General features: G+C 37.7%; 1 protein-coding gene across 2 annotated transcripts in view; it reads right to left on the bottom strand.

Annotated features, from left to right (window-relative positions):
• ST7 (suppression of tumorigenicity 7) overlaps positions 1-21348 on the bottom strand; it is a 136759-nt gene that overhangs the window by 28504 nt on the left and 86907 nt on the right. For both annotated transcript variants that reach the window (XM_083858752.1, XM_083858751.1), the window contains exons 5-9: positions 21099-21214; positions 19884-19959; positions 17934-18088; positions 14531-14628; positions 2469-2583 (exon numbers count right to left, since the gene is read on the bottom strand). In XM_083858752.1, coding sequence (XP_083714878.1) covers positions 2469-2583; positions 14531-14628; positions 17934-18088; positions 19884-19959; positions 21099-21214 — 560 coding nt within the window. The remainder of the gene's footprint in view (positions 1-2468; positions 2584-14530; positions 14629-17933; positions 18089-19883; positions 19960-21098; positions 21215-21348) is intronic.

The raw sequence follows: 21348 nt of genomic DNA, 5'->3' as shown, positions 1-21348 counted from the left end.
GGCTTTGTTTTTAAAAGTCTCACTGTTCTGATTCTATCAGATGCTTTTGAGAAAATGAAACACACTTTCAAGTTTTATCAACTTCCATGACATAAAGTGCTACCATGGTATTGTTTAAAATCAGGGATCAGTGCTTTTAGTATGCCAAAGTAGAGCTAGAACTGGAGTTTAGTCTTGAGATTCGAGAATACAAGCTTAATAATACACTGTTCTGTCACAGTTCTGCTATTTCCCAGGACTATTACCTCATAACTACACTGAAGACTAGAAGGTGCCAACATACTGTGATGCCTGGGGAATAAAAACCAGCATTTCTACTTACTTGCTTTTTAACATGGCAAAATAAAGAACATAGGAATCTCTCCCAGTGTCACAGGAACTACTGAGCTAACAGAGAGACTCTGATGTTATCACTTTAACTGCTAATTTCTTCCATCAGACTAAGTACAATCAAGACCTTTCCCAGAGTCATTACTGCTACTGAATGGCAGCACTCAAGGGTCTGGGTGACATTTTGATCTCTGCTTAGAATGACTTGATTCCAAAAAGAGCTGAAAACATTCCAAGCTGGACTGGTAGGAGTGATTATTCTGATGTTGCTTGTAACCAGCTGCTTATTTATCTTTTTTTGAAATTGCCTTACCTCTGCTACAGTGTACTGCAGGAGTCTGAAATCTGGCAGGATGATCATGTTAGTACCAAGCCAATGGTCTATTATGAAACTCATTTAAATCTGTCTTAACTTCCTAAGTTACAAGATGTCACAAGAAAGGAGTTGGCACATATTCAGTGGGAACTTCTGCCTTTTTTTGGCTATGCCATCCAAAGATTCACTGCTGAACAAGTACAGGTCTCAGTACTCCAGTGAACATGCACCATCCCTTTGCCATGGTTCTGGTGTCATGATACGGGCCCAAGCACTGGGACTGACAGGGAGAAGCCTCTGTCTGCATGAGCTCTTCTTGACACCCAAGGCAATGCAACAGAGAATGACCAATGAAGAGGAGGCAGAAGCCACAGAGAAAAGGGTATTTGGAAAAGATATTAAGACAGAAGTTGTAAAGTGGACGGCAATGTCTCCTGACCATCACTGTCCTGAAGAGAAGATTTGGACAGACAGTTAAGAAAAGCAGAAGAATGGAACTTGAATGAGGGGTACTGGCTGAACAAGGATCCTCTGGCAGGAAGTGGGAGCAATTAAAACTGAAACTGATCATGCAGAAGAGAAGACAATTCAGGAAACAAATGAGACAGAAGACTAGCCAATTCCTTAAAAGAATCCAAGAGAAAGAGAAATGAGCACTGTTGATGTAGGCTCCAGTGCCCATATTGGTAGGCATTTATACAGCAGTAGCTCAAATAATGTCCATTTATTTTTCCAGTGGATGTTTCAAGCCTTAAAATGTTTGTTCAAAGAACACCAGAGATAATAAGAGCTAGCAATTGAAAACATTTTAAAGGCTACAAGATCAACCTGGCAAAGGAGTTAAGAAACACCAAAATTAAGGCTACACAGGTTTCACTTAAGTCAGCTTTGATCCATGCAGGTTATGATCTCATTTCTAGTTATATCATTATGTAATATTCCTTTCATAAACTCCCATAACCCAATGCATAGAATGACACTTTTCTGAGGATGAATGAGGACTGTGTAGTAACACAATAGGAAACTGACATCTGTAGGTTCCCTGATTCACTTGATGCAGAACTTGGAAAGTGGCTACTGAGTAAGCCAGGGACTGCAGGAGGAAGAGTGGCCCTGCATGAATGCTGCTCTAGAGAACTGAATTGTATTCCTGTTTTGTCACCAAGTTTTTATGCAATACAAGGAAAAACCAGTTAGTTTAAACTAAACAAAGTATGCCAGTTGGTGCTTCTCCCTCTGCATCTCTAAAACCCTGGTTTCTTCAAGTTTAAAGAGCTAGAGCTCCAGCAGCTGTGATCTGAACATGAAGAGCTGCAATGCTGCATAAACCAATGTTTACTAAAAAAAAAAAAAAAAAAAAAAAAAGAGAGAAATGTCCACCTAGTCTTCTGAGCTTTCCAAGGTTTCCCTATAAGACATGAAGTCACTAGACGGCTATGAAGTTAAATCAGTGTTTTCTTCTATGCTACTAAGTCAACAGTCACAGGTAAGGCAACAGGGGAACTGACAATCTTTTCTTTAAAAAAGGTTTGAATAGCATGCAATAAAAATTCTGCAGAACCTAAAGAGTCATTCTTTAAACATCAATAGAAAACAAAGCACAGGGGAACTGCTAGTGAGTGCCATCACCTTGTACAATGATTTCAGCATGGCAGAAAAAATGCACAGTATTTATTCCTTGGATAAAGGATTGTGTAAGGGCATGTATGAAGCTCATGCCTATCAATTTAAGTACAGTTTCCTAAATTTTAGGAATTTGACTTAAGTATTTTTCCTCTGTGTGTATCACCAAGAGAAAAAACAAATACATATTTGAACTTACCATCATACTTTGCTAAGACTGCCTGGACATCTGCATATGCTTGCAGTTCCAACAGAGCCTCTAGCAGGTTTTCGTGGATGTTGAACATGCTGAGCAGGGGAAACTCCTTCATCAACTACAATCAATAATATATGAAAGGGTTAGATGATTAAAATGGAGAAGGGTTTCTTTTCCAAAATGCACTGAAACAGACAACACCATGTTAAACTCCCCTTGCTCTTAGTTCTTTCCCAGAGTTCACTATTATCTCAGAAATTTCTGAGCTCATAATGGATCCTAGGTCAGGTTCTTGTCAAGACATGCTTGTAATAGGATGTAATTAGTCAAATCCAACAACCCAGCTATCTGAACACATAACTCTCCTTCAATGAACAGGCTTTTTCAAAGTGAAAAAGAGTTATTGTTCTGGGAAAGAATCTTCATCAGTGCAGCTCCAGTGTATCAGTAATATGTAAACCAGCACGTTCCTGGTATATTAGTGGGAAAAACAGAAAATACATTGAAAAAACACAGTAACATAAAATGAGAGAAGCTTACATATATGCAACCACATTATCAAGCATGTGATACCGGGATTTATAATTGTAAATACTTTAGAACACGACTGCAATTGTGGTCAACATAAAAAAATGAGAAGGAGAAGTAGAAGAGGAGGAAGGACAAGGGAGGAGGAGGAGAAGGAGAAGGAGAAGGAGAAGGAAAGGGAAAAAAAGAAAAGACAAGAGCAACAACAGGAAAGGTAAAGCTTATGCAAATCAAACACCATAACTGAGGAATACGTCTTGCATGACAAATTGAATGAAATACAGAGTTAAAATAATCTAACCTTTTCACATGCAAGTGCCTTTACTTTATGAACTAAGCCATTGAGAGATACCAGGAATTTGTATTTAGATATCCTCAGTTTCAGTATCTGCATAGATTTAAATAGCTGAAGCCAATACTCAATTGCATCTCTTTTTTGAAGTCATACTTATAACAAGTATCCATGCTTCTTTTTTACTGTGGAATTGATTAAACAATATTTTTTATTGTCAGAGTGATTCTCTAAAGATCTGAAATGTTAAAAGATCCTTGCCTCCTTGTGTCCTCTTCATGGCTGTTTAACTGCTTTCATGATGTAGATTCAGCACAAAAAGGTCCATGACAGTGAAGAACTGGGGTAGCTGATATTACCAATGCTTCTCAGGAATTTGTAGGGAAATACTAAAATTTACAATCTCTCTGATAGGGTTTATGAGAACAGAAACACTGTAATATGCAAGTAAAGAATATGATACAAGATCAGCCTTGCTTTATCTGAAAATAGTAAGCCAGATCTGCAAACTGACACTTAATACACCTACCTTTCAAGATATAAACAGCAAAACTGATGGGAACCAGAAAATCTTAATCTCACAAACAGATAAGATAAAAGTAAAAAGGATTGCAACAAGAGGGATGGATATTCACCAAGAACTTCAAAAAATGAGAAACTGGAGCTTCTTCACTCTGTTAAGAAAGAGACCTTAACAGGTAAACAGAGAAGAAAAGAACAGAGAATTTCTTTCATGTGAAATGGTCTGGTAGAAGCTACTGGAAAGAACTATTAGAAATGGACAAACTATTCTGACCTTAAGACTCTAAATTTGTCTGTCTGGAATAGCATTGATTTTGCTGCAGTTTGAGGATTCTTAGAAAATGAAAGCAAGAATGGAAGTGTTCTGTTTAACTGATTATATAGATTTCTTGTGAGAGTCAGGACCTCTGAGAAAGCAGCTGAAAGAGGTCACTGAACTTTTCATGTTAATGGAACAGGGATGGCCATAACCTCCCAGTTTCATTGGTAGGTGCTGAACCTGTGAAAAAGAGAAACATAACTGCATAGTTTGCAAGGTTTTCTACCCTGTTAAAAAAAACCACAAAACAAACACCACAGATCTTGGGATCTTGATGCTCATGTAGGTTAAGTGGAAGGGTTTGAGAATAAAATAAAAAGTTTACGTCATTGTTTGTGTAAAAAGTAAGTGCAGGTGAAAATTCACATAGTTGGTTTCATTAGTTAAAGATCCACTGTTAACTTTACTTCTCTTCATTCTTGTCCTTACTCACCATTGGATTTTTAAGAGAGGAAGCTACTATTTGGCAGGAAAGAGCATGACAGAATCTGGCTCTACATAAATGTGATTTAAAGTTCAGAATGAACATCTTGCAAAGAAACCTCTCTAAGGGATTAAGAAAGATTATCCCTGCTCATTGAGAATGAATAACGGCTGGCAAAATAACATTCCCTCCATCAGTGAAGAAAATGAAGAGCTGCAGTTAGTTATAGATGTACTCAGGCCAGTAAAAGCTCTTACTCTGGTTCTCTGCCTCTCACTGACATCACTCACTGATTTTTTTTTTTTTCTGTTTCTGTTTTAATTAGGTTCTGTCAGAGTGATAAAGCCTGTCTCAGACAGCAGAGGAATAAAGGTCACTGTCTGGACTGCCAGGCCTCCAAACTGAAAAGTGTTAATAAAGGTTTCATCTGGGAAAGGTCAAGCACTAAGAAGTCCAACCCAAGAATATTGAACTCATTTAATATTGTAGCCTCAAAAATAAAACACCTCTAAGTGAACACTCAGCTATTTGAACACTGACTGTGCATAAATGACAGCATGTTTGCTATTAAAAAAAGAAAAAGAAGACATGTAACTAATTTCTCTGTCATATCTGGATGTAGAGTTTTTATTTCTCACTGCAAATAATTTCCAGTCACAGTACAAATTTGTTTACTGAGAATCTTGCCAGAAAGTAAAGGCACTTGGATGGAAGAATATTATGACAGGTCATCTTTCAGGTCTCCTAGTGAAAGCAGACACTGGGGAAGAAAAAGACTGCCACACAGTTCTGGTGAATGGTGAGGGCAGGCCACATACTGGGTCATGCTGAGGAGCAATGGGGAGCAGACTGAGCTTGCTCCCCTCCCTGGCAGATGGAGGGGAAGCTGGTTCACACTCCGCACAGAGATGTAAAGATGGGGACATTATTCCCTAACACAAGATGAAAAACCCACCCTGGAGTTCCCCAGATCCGTACATCACTGAGCTCTAGTCTGGCTTCCAGTTTAAGAGGCACAGACATCCCTTTGCACCCAAAGGTTTATTTTCTGCAAAGTTACAGACCAGTATTTGCCAAATCATTTGGCTTATAAATTTAAATTATTTTTACTTTTTTACTGTAACCTGAGAAATACTTTTGAGTGGCAAGCACTGCACTTGAAGACAAGATGAAGGCTCTGCTCTCATCTTTTTCCACACCTTCAGACCTCAAGAGACAGTCATCAAATTCAGTACTCAAAATTTCCTGAGCGACAGAGCTACTTCACCATTTCACATACACACTACTTGGGACTAAAAATGCCACTGTAAAATTCCAGTTAGCTGGTTTCTTGGTGGCATTAAAGAGAAGTGTTCCACTGAGCTAAACTCATGTTTAAACTCATGTGGAAACAAACACCACATGGCTATAAATGTATTCCCTCCTTACAACATGAGGATATTCAAATGGCTGTTGAACATACCATGTCAAATCTACATTCACACAGATTTTACTTTGAACTTGTATTGGTCAAATTACTCCCTAGCTATAAAAGTCAGACCCAGAGCTGGGTTATTTCATATTCTGTTCCAATCCCTCTGCGTGTTTGGGGGAAAATAGGTACAGGTGTAGAAAGTGGAGCTGCTTTTCTTTGAAAGAGTCATTAGTTATACTGCAAATATACAGAAAAGGTAGCTATTGCAGATAATTCAGTTTTAACTTTTTAGATAAATAATATTTTGGGAATATAAATTTGCAGAAAAAATCTGAAAGTAAGTCTGACACAATCTGACTGTATCTGAACACTAGTTCCAGAAGCACGCTACTCCCAGACTCACTTCAATTCACATTGCAGGGTGTAGGTTCACTGATTCTGTGATCAACATGAAAAAATGATGATTGGAAAAATGCCTTATGGTACAAAGAAATCCGCACCTGATTTGCTGGATGAGGAACAAGTTTTATCTCCCAAAGCACACTTACTGAAGAAGATTCCCTAACTGACAGTATTTCAGTTATTGGCATTTTCATATAGATGTATTTTTTAAACATTTTGTTCTGCATCCATTATTCTCCCTGTGACAACATTAACATCATGAATCAATTAACCAAGAAACATTTTTTGTGTAGAAACCCATTATAACCTGAAGCTGAGGCCTACACCTAGACCCCAGGACTCAAGGGAATACAAAGATGGACAAATGAATAACATTATATATAATCTTCTGTTGACACATTTATTCTCCATTTGCCTTATGGTTGTATGCATGGTCACAAATGTTATTGGCAGGGCATGCAATTGTTCATTGCTGCTTGTACTCCTATCTTCTCCACAAACAGCAACATTTGTCAGATCAATGTATCCAACTTAATGCATTCATAAAAAAGGAAGTGTGAATTTATCTCAAAGAAACAAGAAGAAAACAAGGAAAATGCAATGGAAACAGTGAAACTGTTACAACCTTAATTCCTAATGCATATGTTCCTGCAGTGAGTATCTGAAATGGAAAACTGTCTCCTAAAAAAAGAATGACTGAGGCTGCCACCTTTCAGGTGCAAGTGTCCACCAAACCTGAAGGACCAAGCACACAGTATGGATGGCACTGGCATTTTCACAAGTGCTTTGCATAAACTACTTTATGGTGGATGACCTGTAATCTGTTCACTGAAGAAGGTAAGCAAGGTAAAACTCCAAGCCATTTCTGAGGAGAATAGAAGCCTCCATTTCTGTGGGCTTCGTGGTCTGCAGATGACCTGTCAGAAGTCTAAGTTTTGACTGAAGCTCACCCTGGGCTTGAGGCATTTGCAACATGTCACTCCATGTTAACCTTCTGATGTCTAATTAGATACACTAATTAAGTTGTTCTCCTGGCCAGCTCACCTGGCAAGGACAGAAGAGCAGAAACACTTACAGCAGACTAAAGTTAGCATACAAAAAGGCTCTCTTGACAAGGTCAGATGCTTAAAAATTAATCTAAATCCTGGTCCTAAAAGTGCAACTCATCCCACAGTCTCACCGTGACTGGGATTCATGTGATGTAAACACATCATAGCTTTTGGAGTTGGAAAACTATCTAAAATACAGTGAACCTACCCAAATTGAAGTTCTGCTTACCTATAGCAGACATAGAATCCTGTCAATTCATTAATTCCTTTAAGTGCGGCATTCCTTTTGGTAAATAATTACTGTTTTGTTTGGAAGCAGCTCTACAGTTACTCTTTTACAGCTCAGAAAGGATAGCAGCTAAAAAACCCAAATCTGTCAGATCTTGTTCTTTTGAAGCTTGGAAATGATTAGCAGTAGCATCCTTCTGTTTTCCTCATATGTGGAATTCAGGAAATTTGACAACTTCAGTGTCAGAAAAGAGACCCAGATCCAGTTTACACTAACTCTCTGATGGCATGGGTTTATAATTTGCCAACATTCCATTTTAAATTTGAATTTTGATCTAGTGCTGCATAATATTCAAGGATAATATGACTTCTCTTCAGTGTAGGATTAACAATGAGTAAATTAAGTGAAAAATATGTTCCTAAATATGCAAACTCAAAGGAAGTAAGTCAGAACATGCAACCTTTTTGTTCTCTCTTAATTGCAGGATTAAAGTCTTCAGAGTATGACAAGTTCTTTAAGGAATACAATTATGAAAATGCTGTTATTTGGACTTTGCTGTAAAAATGCATGTATTTCAGGAATATAGGGAATTTTAAAGACAGATGTGGCGTGAACCCAGAAAAGCACAAGTTGTTCCAGATTTTATACTTCCTACTAAATAATCACATTATATAAAACTAGTACTAGTGCTAAATTATAATGTTTGTTACATCAAATATTAGTAACTTTATAGAGCATGGAAATAAAGTCATTACTCATAGTCCTGCTCAAAAAAATGAAATAAAATAAAATAAAATAATCCTTTATTTGCATCACAGATTCACAAAATGTTTTCAGTTAGAAAGGACCTTACAGATCATCTAGTTCCAACCCCCCTGCTGAGGGCAGTGACACCTTCTACTAGAAACAACCTGCTCATGAAAATTCATATTAAATACATCTAATTCTCCCTGAAAGTAAAAGTGGCTACTGAGACGCGGCAAAAGAGGTAGACAGAAACAGAATTAATCCTTGAAAGAACTTCCCTAACTACTTTTTTTAGAAAGTGACGTGTTTTTAGATGTGGATTTTTAAGTGAAATAAAGTGAGGAAATTATCTAGGAGCTCAAAAACGAGCTTGGAGATTCCAGGGAGATAGATGGAAGACCATAATTAAAGTACTATACAAGTCTCTGAATATGGAGTGATGCAAGATGGTGGACAAAAAGGAGTCCCGTTACCAGAGCTCCCACCAAGACTATGTGACTGACTATGTTCTATCTTAAATGGCAATGCTGGAAACATGTAATTTATATGAGAAACATTATTGTCAGTTTAGGTAGTAGTCACCAAATTTCTAGCTTTTGAGAGTTCTGGGCAGAATCACAATCATGACTAAAAATGAGTGGTCTGAGTCATGTGAAGATAAAGGAAGGGATAAGTAGCATTAGGGGAATCACAGAAGTCTCCCTTTTAAGAGCCCACTGAAACAAGGGATATTCCAACTCACTCTACCCACTTACCATACCATGAGAATCAGTGACCAAACAAACTGAAATTGAATATACAGAGATATGAAAATGTTAAAGTCAGCAATTATCACTTGCCATTATTGCAGTGATTGTGTATCAGAAAAAGAATTAACTGAAGATATCACTTTGTGGTGCAGACTGGCAAATGTCACAATTCACAAGAGCAGTAAAATATATGTAAAAGTACAGTAGTAAAGAATAATAAAATCTATGAGATACACTTGGTCTCATTGAACTAGGTACTTTCCCTTCAAATTTTAAAAAATGGTACTATAAACAAGTGCTACAGGTGTTAAAAAAACCAGAATCCCACTCAAGGCAGAGCAGCCTGCCTAACCTGATTCGTGCAACACAAGCCAAAGAGTCTGACTCACTAATCCTTGCCTCAAGCACAGAAGCATTTGGGAGAGACAGACAGTAGCTGTCGATGCAAGTAGCTGCAGAAATTGTGTTGTTAAGTTGCTGCAGATCATAACATCTTTATTAGGAATAAGTACTCTCTTTGTTTCACACAACTTGATAATTTGAGGTGCAGAACACTGTTCTGGCTATGTATTTGTCTTACTCAGGAAGTAATCAGCAATGCACACAAGAATACACAATTCAATAGAATATTGAATAGAAATCCTTATTCAAAGCTAACAAAAGAAGTTGCCAAGTAAGAAGTTGCCAAGTAACTATGCTAGATTTACCGAACTATCACACCAGCAACTAATCAGAAGAAGATAAAAAACCCAACCTACTCACATAATTAAAATTGATTTAGTGTGGTTGAATACCCTTTCAAACCCTTCAAGTGACATAACCTCTTAAACTATTTCAGATGCTTTAGGGCAGCCCAGCTGTTCACAGAATTTTTCATGTAGCCAGTGGATAAGCATGCAGCACTCTTGACAACACAAGCTGCTTAGGTGAACTCTGGCATAAAACACACATTTAGTGACTGCACCAAGATGAACACACAAACACATTCAACTGAAGTATCTTCAGCAAGGTTCTCAGAGCTAAATATGTAGAAGCAGACTTCTAGGTCCTTTATTGGGATCTGAAGAGTAATTTCTCAGGAGATATGACTGATACTAGAAAGTACACTTTTCTGACCCTGAAAAAGTGTTTTTCTTTCTATCCTTCTCCAGATTTAAGGAAGACCTGGAGACCCTCTTCTCTCCCTAAACCTCACTCAACTCTGAACAAAGTTGCAGAGGATAGAGCAAGTTGCAATGCCACTGTGTCTCAGAAATATATACTCAGTAAGAACACAAAGCAATCCTCAAGGGAGTGCATGCCCATGGGGCAGGAGATAAATGCACTCTAGAATGAGTTTCTTTCATCTCTCTGAAGGAGGAAGCAATTAAGAACTTCCACTTGCATACCTTTTGCCTGCCACCCTTCTCTTTCATAAACATACATCTCCCTTCAACTAAAGCTTGTTCCACCAAATGTTCTGCAGAACAATCCCAAGAAGATCCAATTAATTTGACAACTCATTTTCTTGCATGGTATCATTTTCATCTGGATACTCCAGTGACTCAGTTAAGAAAAATTACTGTGTTGGCCTGCTTCTGAATTCAGTGGTGCAGTCACTGATTCAGCTGCCCACAAAGCAGAGAGGGAAGTGCCTTCACATACCCTCCACATCCTCTCTGTTTTCAATCAATGAAAACCACAAAATGCAAACCTAGCACATTCCTGTTTTCTTCCATTGTAATGGTGGGGGAATCTGAAAAGAGCAGATGGAAAGCAGGTAGCATAAAAGACTATCCTTGCTTATCACCACTACTGGCTTGCAACATTGTCCACAAGGAAGCTTCAACATGAAGGGATACTAAAGATTACTCACATTACCATCATGGCCTTTTGCCTCTGCACATACTGAATTCTCCAACTTCATTTAGAACAAACTGCTTAAAATCCTCCTAACATAATCAGCACAACAAATAAAACAACAAGCACTGTAGACTTTCTCCTCGGGGACAGTAAAAGCAATCTAGTTCCCTCACAGACCACATCATGCTCCATATAAACAATAATAAAACTGGAATAATTCTGTTGACTACATTGGAGTTATTCCAACAATATACTAATCAAAATGAGATCACAAGTTAACTCAATATATACAAATAGTGACAGCTGCTGGTTTCTATAGCAAAATATAGTAAATAATTATCATCAGAAATACAAGCAAAAGCAACACCTATGTATGACTCCATTACATGCTTCCATGGAAACTACAGGTTTGTATTTCTCATTAAATCAACTCAACTGAATGAATTACATTCAAGCAGCAAAGCCAGCAAAAAAAATATACTGTCTCAAAATCAATCACAGAAGCAACAGAAACTCCTATGCAGTTTTTTAAAATTAAAGCCCTCTTGATTTTAAACAAGTTTTTAAAATCAGTTTAAAAAAACACCCCTGGTTTTAAATACTTTCAATATAATATTAAGAAATATGATTTTCCTATCAGCAATGTATATAACCATAAAATCAAACTCTTATTTAAGTCACCAACAGCTCATTTTCTTTCCATTAAGGTGCTTTAAGTAGAATCTCAGTCTTTTCTTACACAAAATTCAAGCAAGACAATATAATCCATCAGTAATGTCCTCAAGATGGCCTCATATTTGCAATAAATTAAACACTCTCAAATATTTTATTTTTTTCGAAGTGGCAAAGACTCACTACATCCCAATCATATTTCCCAGATGGTGTCATGAACCTCTTAACACTTCATTTCCATCATGTTCCATGTCTTGGGAAACCTGTTTTCAATCTTTCAAACACAAACAGGGCCTCCACCCTCTGTTCCCTGATGTTAGATTCAGCAGCCCCTAGCCAACATATTCTCTGTATTCTTTTTGGGATGAATAAATTCATCTCCTTCCTCATCAATCACAAAAAAACCTTCAATGACAGATTCATGTTCTTCAAACCTCCCCATAAGTGTACTATTTATGTCTTCTATGAAGAAATGGAGGAGGATATGTATTCATCAGAAATAAGTAGCTCCAAGCCAGTCTAAGAAAGCAGCTGCAAAGCTAACTTGACCCTAATCTTGCTCCCAGTGTACTAGAGCTGTGACCTGCAGTTACTGCTGCTTTAGTATTTCATCTAGAGACTCGCTAATTCTCAGATCTGCTTGCTTAAAATGAAGACCTCTAGAGGCATCTAAGTTCAGTTCTGAGGATTTGGCTCAGTGTCTGTATGTGGAAAAACAGAATGCACTGATCTGAGTTGAAACTCTCTAAGATGAAATTCCATCTTTATACCTCCTTTGTCTTGCATCCAGTCCTTTTATTTTAACAAAACATTCCTCTTGAAGAATGTTTTCTGTTCTTTGAGTGTCTAATAACTGATGACTTCAGGTCTCCCTGTTATTGCTGCCTCTCGAGATCCATGCTGTAACTTAATTTCAACAATTTTCTATTTTGTTTATATATTTCAGATAATTTTATCTCTAGTGAAAAAATAAGTCATCCACTAATCAAAGCTCTGTTTCTCACTTTGCATAAGAAGTATAGGACTAGGATAGACCACCCAAGTCCCCAAAGCAAGTGTTCTGCATACACAACTATCCATACATACTGACATCAGCAGAAGAATGCTTCACAGAGTATCCGTTCCCCACAGTCCCATCTACAAATCACAAAACACCTTCAGCAGCCCATAGTAAGCTCCAGAATTTGCCATAATTACGATGTGTGATATTTGAATAGGAAATTCAAGATTTTATCTTTCTTGTGTATTAATGCCAGAACTTAGAATTCCAATGTCTGTCCCAAAAACATTTCAGTATTTGTCCCATAGTGCTTGTGTAACAAAATTCATGAAGAATCAGTGGAGCTGGCTAGACTGAAAACAATGTTTTTGAAATCAGCATTCTCCCAGCTGACCAGAAGACTGCTAAACCAGGTCCTTCTTCTTCATCCCTCTTTCTCACACTCCTAGCTGTACAATGGCTGTTTTTTTGACAAGCTCTTTCTCAACACCTCTCTCTGGGATTCTAGTGATTCTGGAGATTGAGAGTTGTGTGCCTGAAGAGCCTCAGCAAAAGTCAGAAAACAAAGTTACCACCTGCCATCTGTAGATATTTAGGACAAGAACCCGCATTATTATGGTGAACTCTGCCCAATGTTTTCAAAAAATACTCCTAAGTGCTCCAGTTCCAGGAGAAGATGGATTCAAGTCCTGGATTCGAAGCTGGCAAACACACTTGCCCTACTGCCCCTGATGCAAGGGCCTTAGCTCCATAGAGTCACTTGCTTTTTACATTAAAATTCCCACTGACATGTAACAAGACTTTCCCTTTTCACTAGGCAAGTTCCTGGACCATTCATCCTGAGCTGCCTAAAGCACACTCTACAGGTGCTTCATTCCAATCTGGGATTTCATTTTGTGCATTTAAAATTTAACACTTGCATCCTTAATTTGCAAAACTGTGTATCTTGCTGGATTCATCTCTTCCGTTTTTTTTTTTTTTTTTTTTTTTGTGGGAGCTGGAATATAAAGTGTAAGAAATAAAGGAAACTGGGAGGTAGTTTTACCATCATCTGCCTAGAGCTGTAGGGCTCCATTCCTCCTCCTGTCACAGACTTGCTACCTCAGGTGATATGTCACCTCATGCAGATTAAGAACGGTGTTCCTAACCTGCATCTTGGGAATATCACTGAAAAGAATGCTGGGCATTCACTGCTACATCTAAACTTTAGCATTTTACATATCTGAAACATGTACATTGCCTAAGGTGAACAGCTGCCCCTTCTGCCATCTCCAAAGTAGCTACTGTTCAGTGTTTCAAGTCTGTAACTTTGTACCTTACTGACTTGTAACTACCATTGGTAGCTCCCCTGCCTGCAAAGACAGAATTCAGTCAGCCCCCATCTCAGAGGGAGTTCAGTTGATTACAGATCCATTACTTGGGGATTCACTTTTCAGTGATAGGTTTTGCATTAACAAATGGCACTGTTCTCAGAGGTGCATAGTGTGATGCAAACAATGCACAGAGCCAAACTGCATCATTGAAGGAGAAAACTTAAGACCCATTTATGAAGTTAGCAGCATTTACCACATTTCTCAGAAAAAAAAATATTACTAACTTCATGATCAAATAATTAAAGACTGCACTGAATTGCACATGTACCAGCATGGGGAATTCAGTCTGCATGAGTAACCACCCACCTGGTATTTGATGTTGCTTTCAAACCCATATAAATAAATGATCACTTAAGTTAGTGATCTTTATATATACATTACACATACAAAAGAACTTTCAGCAGTGCTGAATGAAGCAGGAATGGCTGCTACCTTGCAAGAAAATGTAGCATTTCTGTACTACTATTATGTAAATATCACATGCGAAAGAAATTCAAACTCACATCTCTCATCATTTTCACTGCTTCCCTGGTCCTTCCCAGCTTCCTTGCACACATTGCCAGCCTTCTTTTAATATATACTAACACATTGGTGTCCCTTCCTGTGTAAGAGGAAGAAGAAACAGCATTAAGAAAAAAAGAAGATAAAACAAAGGTTCATTTAGTATTCCAACACAAAAGGAAACACAGTTTACCTTCAATTTTTTTTTTATTCACTACCATCAATATTTTTACAAGACTTTTAATAAAATGTTAACAAATTCTGAAGGTTTAGATGTGGCATAATAGCACTGAAATCAGTGGAAATAATCCAGACATACAGTGGTATAAGTAAGTATACTTGGGTTGGCCTTGTACTGGTGAAATATAAGCAGATCTGAAGGTACAGTTATGTACATGCTTGTCAACAAAAAGTATTAAAGCAAATCTTCGTCCTCCTAACAATCTTTTCTTCATGATTAGAAGAAAAGTATACTCTGAACTTTCTGCTTACAGACTTTACTCATTACCCAATTACCATCTTCAAATTCCTCACACCACTAATTACAGATGGCAAATTAACATATTTCAGATATGATAGTCCTGTGTGCCAGAAGATTCCCTAAGAGCAGAAATGACAGAAACTAAACAGCAGTTATAATTATTCTCCTGGAGAATTCTTACTCCTTTCACTTCTCATTTACTTCGAATGTGAACTCTTAAAATACTTCTGGACCAACAGGAAATGACTGGACAGATAATAATCTATAAAATTACTGAATCATGAAAATATAAGACACCTGCTACAAATTATCTTTGTGTATAGCATGTGGTCTGTAAAGATTTTTAGCCTATTCCTAACATTTTCAAGCCTTTCATAATAAGAACAACATGTGTGCTGAAAACATTCCAAGTACCTACAAACGGTTTTAAAGCTGTGATTAAAATTTTCAAATAGATTAAGCAGCAAGTTGCAAGAACTAACTTTAGAGGAAAAAATAAATAAGTAGAGAAGAATTTCTTTAGCTGTATTCTATATTATCTATTTCTTTATCTCTTTATTGATTCCTATCTATTTAATACACAATTTATCAGTTACATCTGTTTCAACATGTTTATAAAGTATGCTATGAAGTATATATTTCAGTTTAAGCTTCTTTTCAGGAATTTGAGCAGAAATGGTCAAAAGGCATCTACTTAGTATGAAATCAAGATAATTTTTCAGTCCAAAATTCTCGGAGGTTACTAATGACTTGGGATGCCTAATATGAGCATGAAAAAATGAAATTGCCCTTGCTTTCTATAAACTATCACCTTTTGAAAGAGGGTGAGTTGGGTACTCAAAGTCATTATTTATTCTTTATGGTCTAACAAAATATTGTATGAAGGAGGTGGAACACATGAATAAACAGAAACAGAACAATATGTTGGTGTGCAAGAGATTACAGTGTATTTCACTTTTTAAAAGATGAAATGCCCACTCTTCATCCCAGAATTAACTCTGAAGACCAGAAATAGGATGCAAGACTTCTCAGAACCATGGAACTGCAACACATGTCCCTCCTCCACAGTCCCTCCTCTCCACCTTTGCAAACCATGCAGAAGTCCAGCACACAGTCAAAAGAATCCTATGTGAAGCCCCTGTGTCCAAGGCAACATCTGAGGCTGGAGATTCTCTAAATTTCTGTGGGTGCACACTGACATTTTCAAGGGCAGACAGAGTGGTACAGAGTAGTGGGATGATCTAGCCCCTCCTGAAGCCCCTCCAGGTGACATGGTCAGAGCTGGCCGTTACTTTCCAGCCTCCCTGCTCTGCGACAACGCATTTAGTTTTGTGATTCAATGGGTTACGTCCCCTGCTGCAGTACTGAAGATTCAGGGGGTCAAATCTGATGGTGACAGTAACCACCTAGCACACACAGGTTACAGAAATACCATACTTGTATCTGCCTGCACAAACTTTCCCAGGTTGCCTTGGACAAAACCATTGTGACATTGCTTACTAACTACTCATTGTGCACTTTTCATAGCATTGCTGCACTCAGGATGGATTGAGTGCACAAATTAAGGTTTCACAGACAACCATAAGTCTGCTAGAGCCTCAAAATTGCTTCGGGGTTCAACTGCTCTATATTTTTACTTTTACCAAAAATGAACAAATCATCCTAAATATGATTTTACAATGGACAAATGTTTAAGATACTACCCCCAAGCTTTATGAAACCTCAGGTTTTCAGGTATAGACTTGCATACACTTTTGAAACCAGGGATCACAGACAATTTTAGTATGTACAATTTTTATCAGTAATCTTCAAATTATGTAAAGTAGCCAGAGGCTGTGAAATCAGGTCCAGAGAAACCTGAAGATGCCCAAAATTATGCTAGTGCTTGTATTTATGTTATTAATTTGTGTTATTTTTGTCTAAGGTATCCACTGTAGTCTAGAAATAACCTTGACTGTTTCCTTTATTATCTTTTTGGTCATTTACTGTCAGTGAATATATTTTCTTAGATTTAAGGAGTATCTAATAAATAGCAGAACAGATAAATCTGCTTATTCAAAATTTTTAAAAAAGTAATAAAAATCTAGACTTTCAATTAAAGCACTTTATTATTCCAGTTGTTAAATTTTGTTTCTGTGACCTTTCCTAATAAATGCAACTAACTTCAAATGTCCCACTGGTTAATGGTCTCATTAACTTTTACACAGAACAACACAGTCTAAGCAATTGCCCCCAGAGGTGATGGAAAAAAGCAGGCAAAGTGTCACTTCAGTCCTGTTTCCACCATTCTATACTGCATTTTCACAACATGAGCCCAGGTTTGCAAAATGGCTAAAGGCAACTTCCTTAAAGAATGTTCAGCTTTTTCTGAATGTTACATCCCTTTGGCTCTGATACCTTCTCTTTACTGTTAAGTAAATGCTTAAGTATTTTATGCCATGATAAAGGCACATCCATAATCTGAGCATTGACAGCTCAGCAACAGAATCAAGCAAAAACACTAAAACAGAACAGCCTGGCTCTAGGGCCATATTCCAAACAGTGTCAAAGGTTGAGTGCATATTTCTTACGGGGAAAACAAAAAAACAACAAAAAAAACCACAACAAAAACAAAAAACAAAAAAAGAAAAACAAACAAACAAACAAAAAACAAAAAAACCAAAAAAACCACAAAACCACAAACAAACAAACAAAAAACCCAAAAAACCCACAAACAAACAAACAAACAAACAAACAAACAAACAAAAAACACAAAAAAAAACAAAAAAAAAAACCACAAAAAAAAAAAAAAAAACCCAAAAAAACCAAAAAAACACCCCAAAAAAACCAAAAACCCACACAAAAAAACCCACAAAAAAAACCAAAACCCCAAACCCCAAATCCAAAGAACTCTTTGGAAGTTCTTTCCCTCCTAAAAAACTTACTGTGTTGGGCTTCATATTGGGCACCATGGTGCTGTAGCTGCTGACTGCGCCTGTAACAGCCCTCTCCAGCTTTCAGAGCCTGTTTGAACAGCTTCTCTGCTTCTACAATTGTTGTAGCTTCCTCTTCAGCTAAGAGAATATAAGCAGTAGCACACCTGCAAAAATATCAGAGGAAAAACCATGAGAAAGGTATGTGAAGTAAAATCTATATGAAGACCTGCAGACTGGCAAGGATGTACTAAACACAGAGGCAAGTAAATTTTGTTCATCTACCTTTCTGATGTACTATTCTGATGAATAAATATTCTATCAATCACACCATGATGCTCATTTTCAGGTACTGCATCACTCAGCTCTTGAGTATACCTACTGACAACTGTCCCAGAAAGTAAAGCACTATCTCACTAAGCCTACATCTCTAAAACTCCTTCTGGAAATCAAGACTCGTTTTATGCACTATTGTTTTAATATAAATCATATCCTTTACTGTAATTATATGAAAAGAATCAATAGAACTGTAACACTTGCCATATAAAAAGAATGGATTATAAATGTAAAGATAAAACAACAACAACAAAGAAAGCCCAACCCAGACCAAGCAAAAACCAAAACAGTAATGTACCCCTGCAGCAGAGCTGCAGTAGAAGTGTTTCTAGCAGACTGAAGGAGGTGATCCTTCTCTAGTCAGCCCTGATGAGGCCACATGTGGGTGTGCTGTGTCCACTTCTGGGTTCCGCAGTACAAGGGGACATGGACATACTGCAGAGAGTCCAATGAAGGACCATGAGGGTGATCAGGAACTGGGGCATCTCACATAGGAGAAAAGGCTCACAGAGCTAGGACTGTTCAGTCTGGAGAAGAAAAGGCTTTGGGGGGAATTTGTCAAAGTACGTAAATATCTGCAGTGAGGGAGCAAAGAGGAAAGTGCCAGGTTCTTTTTAGTGGTTCCCAGTGATAGGACCAGAGGTAATGGGCACAAAACGAGACACAAGAGGTTCCCCCCGAATCTCAGAAACATTGTTTTTACTGTACAGGTGACTGAGCACTGGTACAAGCTGTCCAAGGAAATTGTCAAGTCTCTCTCCTTGGAGACATTCAAAAGCCTGCTGGACATGGTCCTGTGCAGTGCATTGTAGGTGGCCCTGTTTGAAGGCAGGGGTTGGACACTGACCTCCAGAGATCCTTGCTAACTTCAACCATTCTGCAATTCAGTGAAACATGAGTAGGACAGACTTACAGCTCACTTTTCCCTTTTATGCTGCATGTTAAATCATTATACAAGAAGAAATAATTCTTTTGCTTCTTCTGATGAAACACATGAAGGAAAATGATGAAACACATAAACACAGTTTATGGAATTCTAGAATGCAGTAATCTCAGTTCAGCAACCTAAAGTATTCCCTTTATGCATGTTAGCAACATGCATACAGTTTTCTATTCCAGTAAATCATCACAGCACTGAGCTTATTGTTGGATCTCAAAATACTACACTTCTCATTGAAAAAACAAGTAACAGACTCAAGGACCAAAAGTCACAGCAAATTACATCATATTCTCTCATACTACAAAATTAGTATTTCAGAATGTGTTTGAGTTTCTTCTTTCCTGCTTCTGTTCTTGATAACTGAGAAATCCAAAAGGGAACTCTCCATCCTGTAAATAAATGCATATTTCAAATGCTCATCAGGAGGTAACTTAATTACCATTCTTCTATGCTGTTCCAAAGCCTGCTGACATCAATGGGAAGACTCCCATTGTCATCACTACCCTAAGGATCTTCTGGGTGGCTAGCACAACATGCAGCTGTGCTATTTTCCTTCTGTTGTAGGCTTTCCTTTGACAGCCCTGTAATTGTGGCTAAAAATTACTACAGCAAACCCCCGGCCTTAAAATATCATCAAATGGATTTTTGAAAGACAGGAAATAAATGTTAATGTTGTTGTCACTCACTCATTTAATTCCAAAGCTTCATGTGCTGCTGAAATTCGGGCTTGAGGGTTTCTCTCTCTCCAGGCTTTTTGCATTACTATCCAATAAACAAAGGAGAAGAGAGAAATATCAGTTATTACAGGATTAACAAGGAGAATCTACTGCACTGTAATGACAGAATTTATTGATCTCAGTCTAACTCACTACAGAGCATTTCATACAGCTCAGTGACCATTCAAAAAGATATATAACAGAAGCATTTGTCCCAAATACTCAGTGTTTTTTCCTTCTTTAATTTAATTAAACTTTTTTCCTAGGAGAAGGTCTGGCTGAGAGATCAGGCTCTCTGCACTGCCAAGTATAGAGGTGACAAACAGCTACTTCCTCTTGGTACAGTAGATGTCACAGGGAACAAAACAATAAAGGGATAATTGGGATTCTTATTCTAGCTCCTTATTGTGCTGTTGATTTGTGTGAATGCAAAATGGAAACAACTTCCAGGCTAACATTACCACCTCATAATTATACCACTGAGTTCAGAAAATAGGATTCATGTTTATCATGTGTCAAAAAACCACGATATGCTCTCCCATGTAGCTATGCCTTTAGAATGGAGCAGCCAACTCATAGTATCTCTCCCTTCCAAAGAGACAAAGATTTATCTCTTCAGAGGCAGATTTTAATGACTGAAATAATTGTTGTATATTTTTAGTAGAATCAAAGTCTGCATGTGGACTTCACAGTACAGGCTTAACACAACTAAAGCTGCTTATACAAATTCAGTTTTAAATGTGCTGTTCCCATTTTTTACAGACCTAATGATATCAGTGAATGAAATACAGGTCTCAAATTTTACATCAGCTCTCTCTCATCTGTCACTGTAGACTAAATGGAACCTGGATAATGTAATTCAACCTACTACACTGCAGCTGGAGGCAAATTAAAGTATATATGTTTGAAGCCACGGCATGAAAGAGAAGGAACAAGCCTTTACACTCTTAATGGCACCTTGAATGACTCCAACAACACAGCAACATAAATTAGATCATTTACATATACAGACACTTGTTCAGACCTACAATACTATAAATTCAACAACAATGGTTTCTCAGCATGACCAAACTTTCGTCTTTTCTTAGCTATGCAAAAAACTGATATCTCATTGCATTTTTCTTGCATCATTTTAAATCAGCCATTATTCTATTAGCAAAAGCATTTGTTCACAAGGTCTCTTACTAGCATCTGCAGGCCGTAAATGATCCGTGTCACACGTGAAGAATGTCTGATGGTCCTGTGCCGAAAGATTCATATCGTAGTAAGTCAAAGGCTCTCTTCCTGTCACCCATGTATACCTGCAAACATGCCAACAAGGAGACATTTTGGTTAATGAGGTCACACTTGGCAAAACTTATCCAGAAAAGAGTCCTAGACCTTTGACATGGGCATAGCCAAATAAGTTCACCTGGCCAACCCTCTAACCAATACA

This window comes from Zosterops lateralis (genome assembly GCF_965231275.1).
Source record: "Zosterops lateralis genome assembly, chromosome: 4".
NCBI lineage: Eukaryota > Metazoa > Chordata > Aves > Passeriformes > Zosteropidae > Zosterops > Zosterops lateralis.
This window is presented reverse-complemented; position numbering and strand designations above follow the sequence as displayed.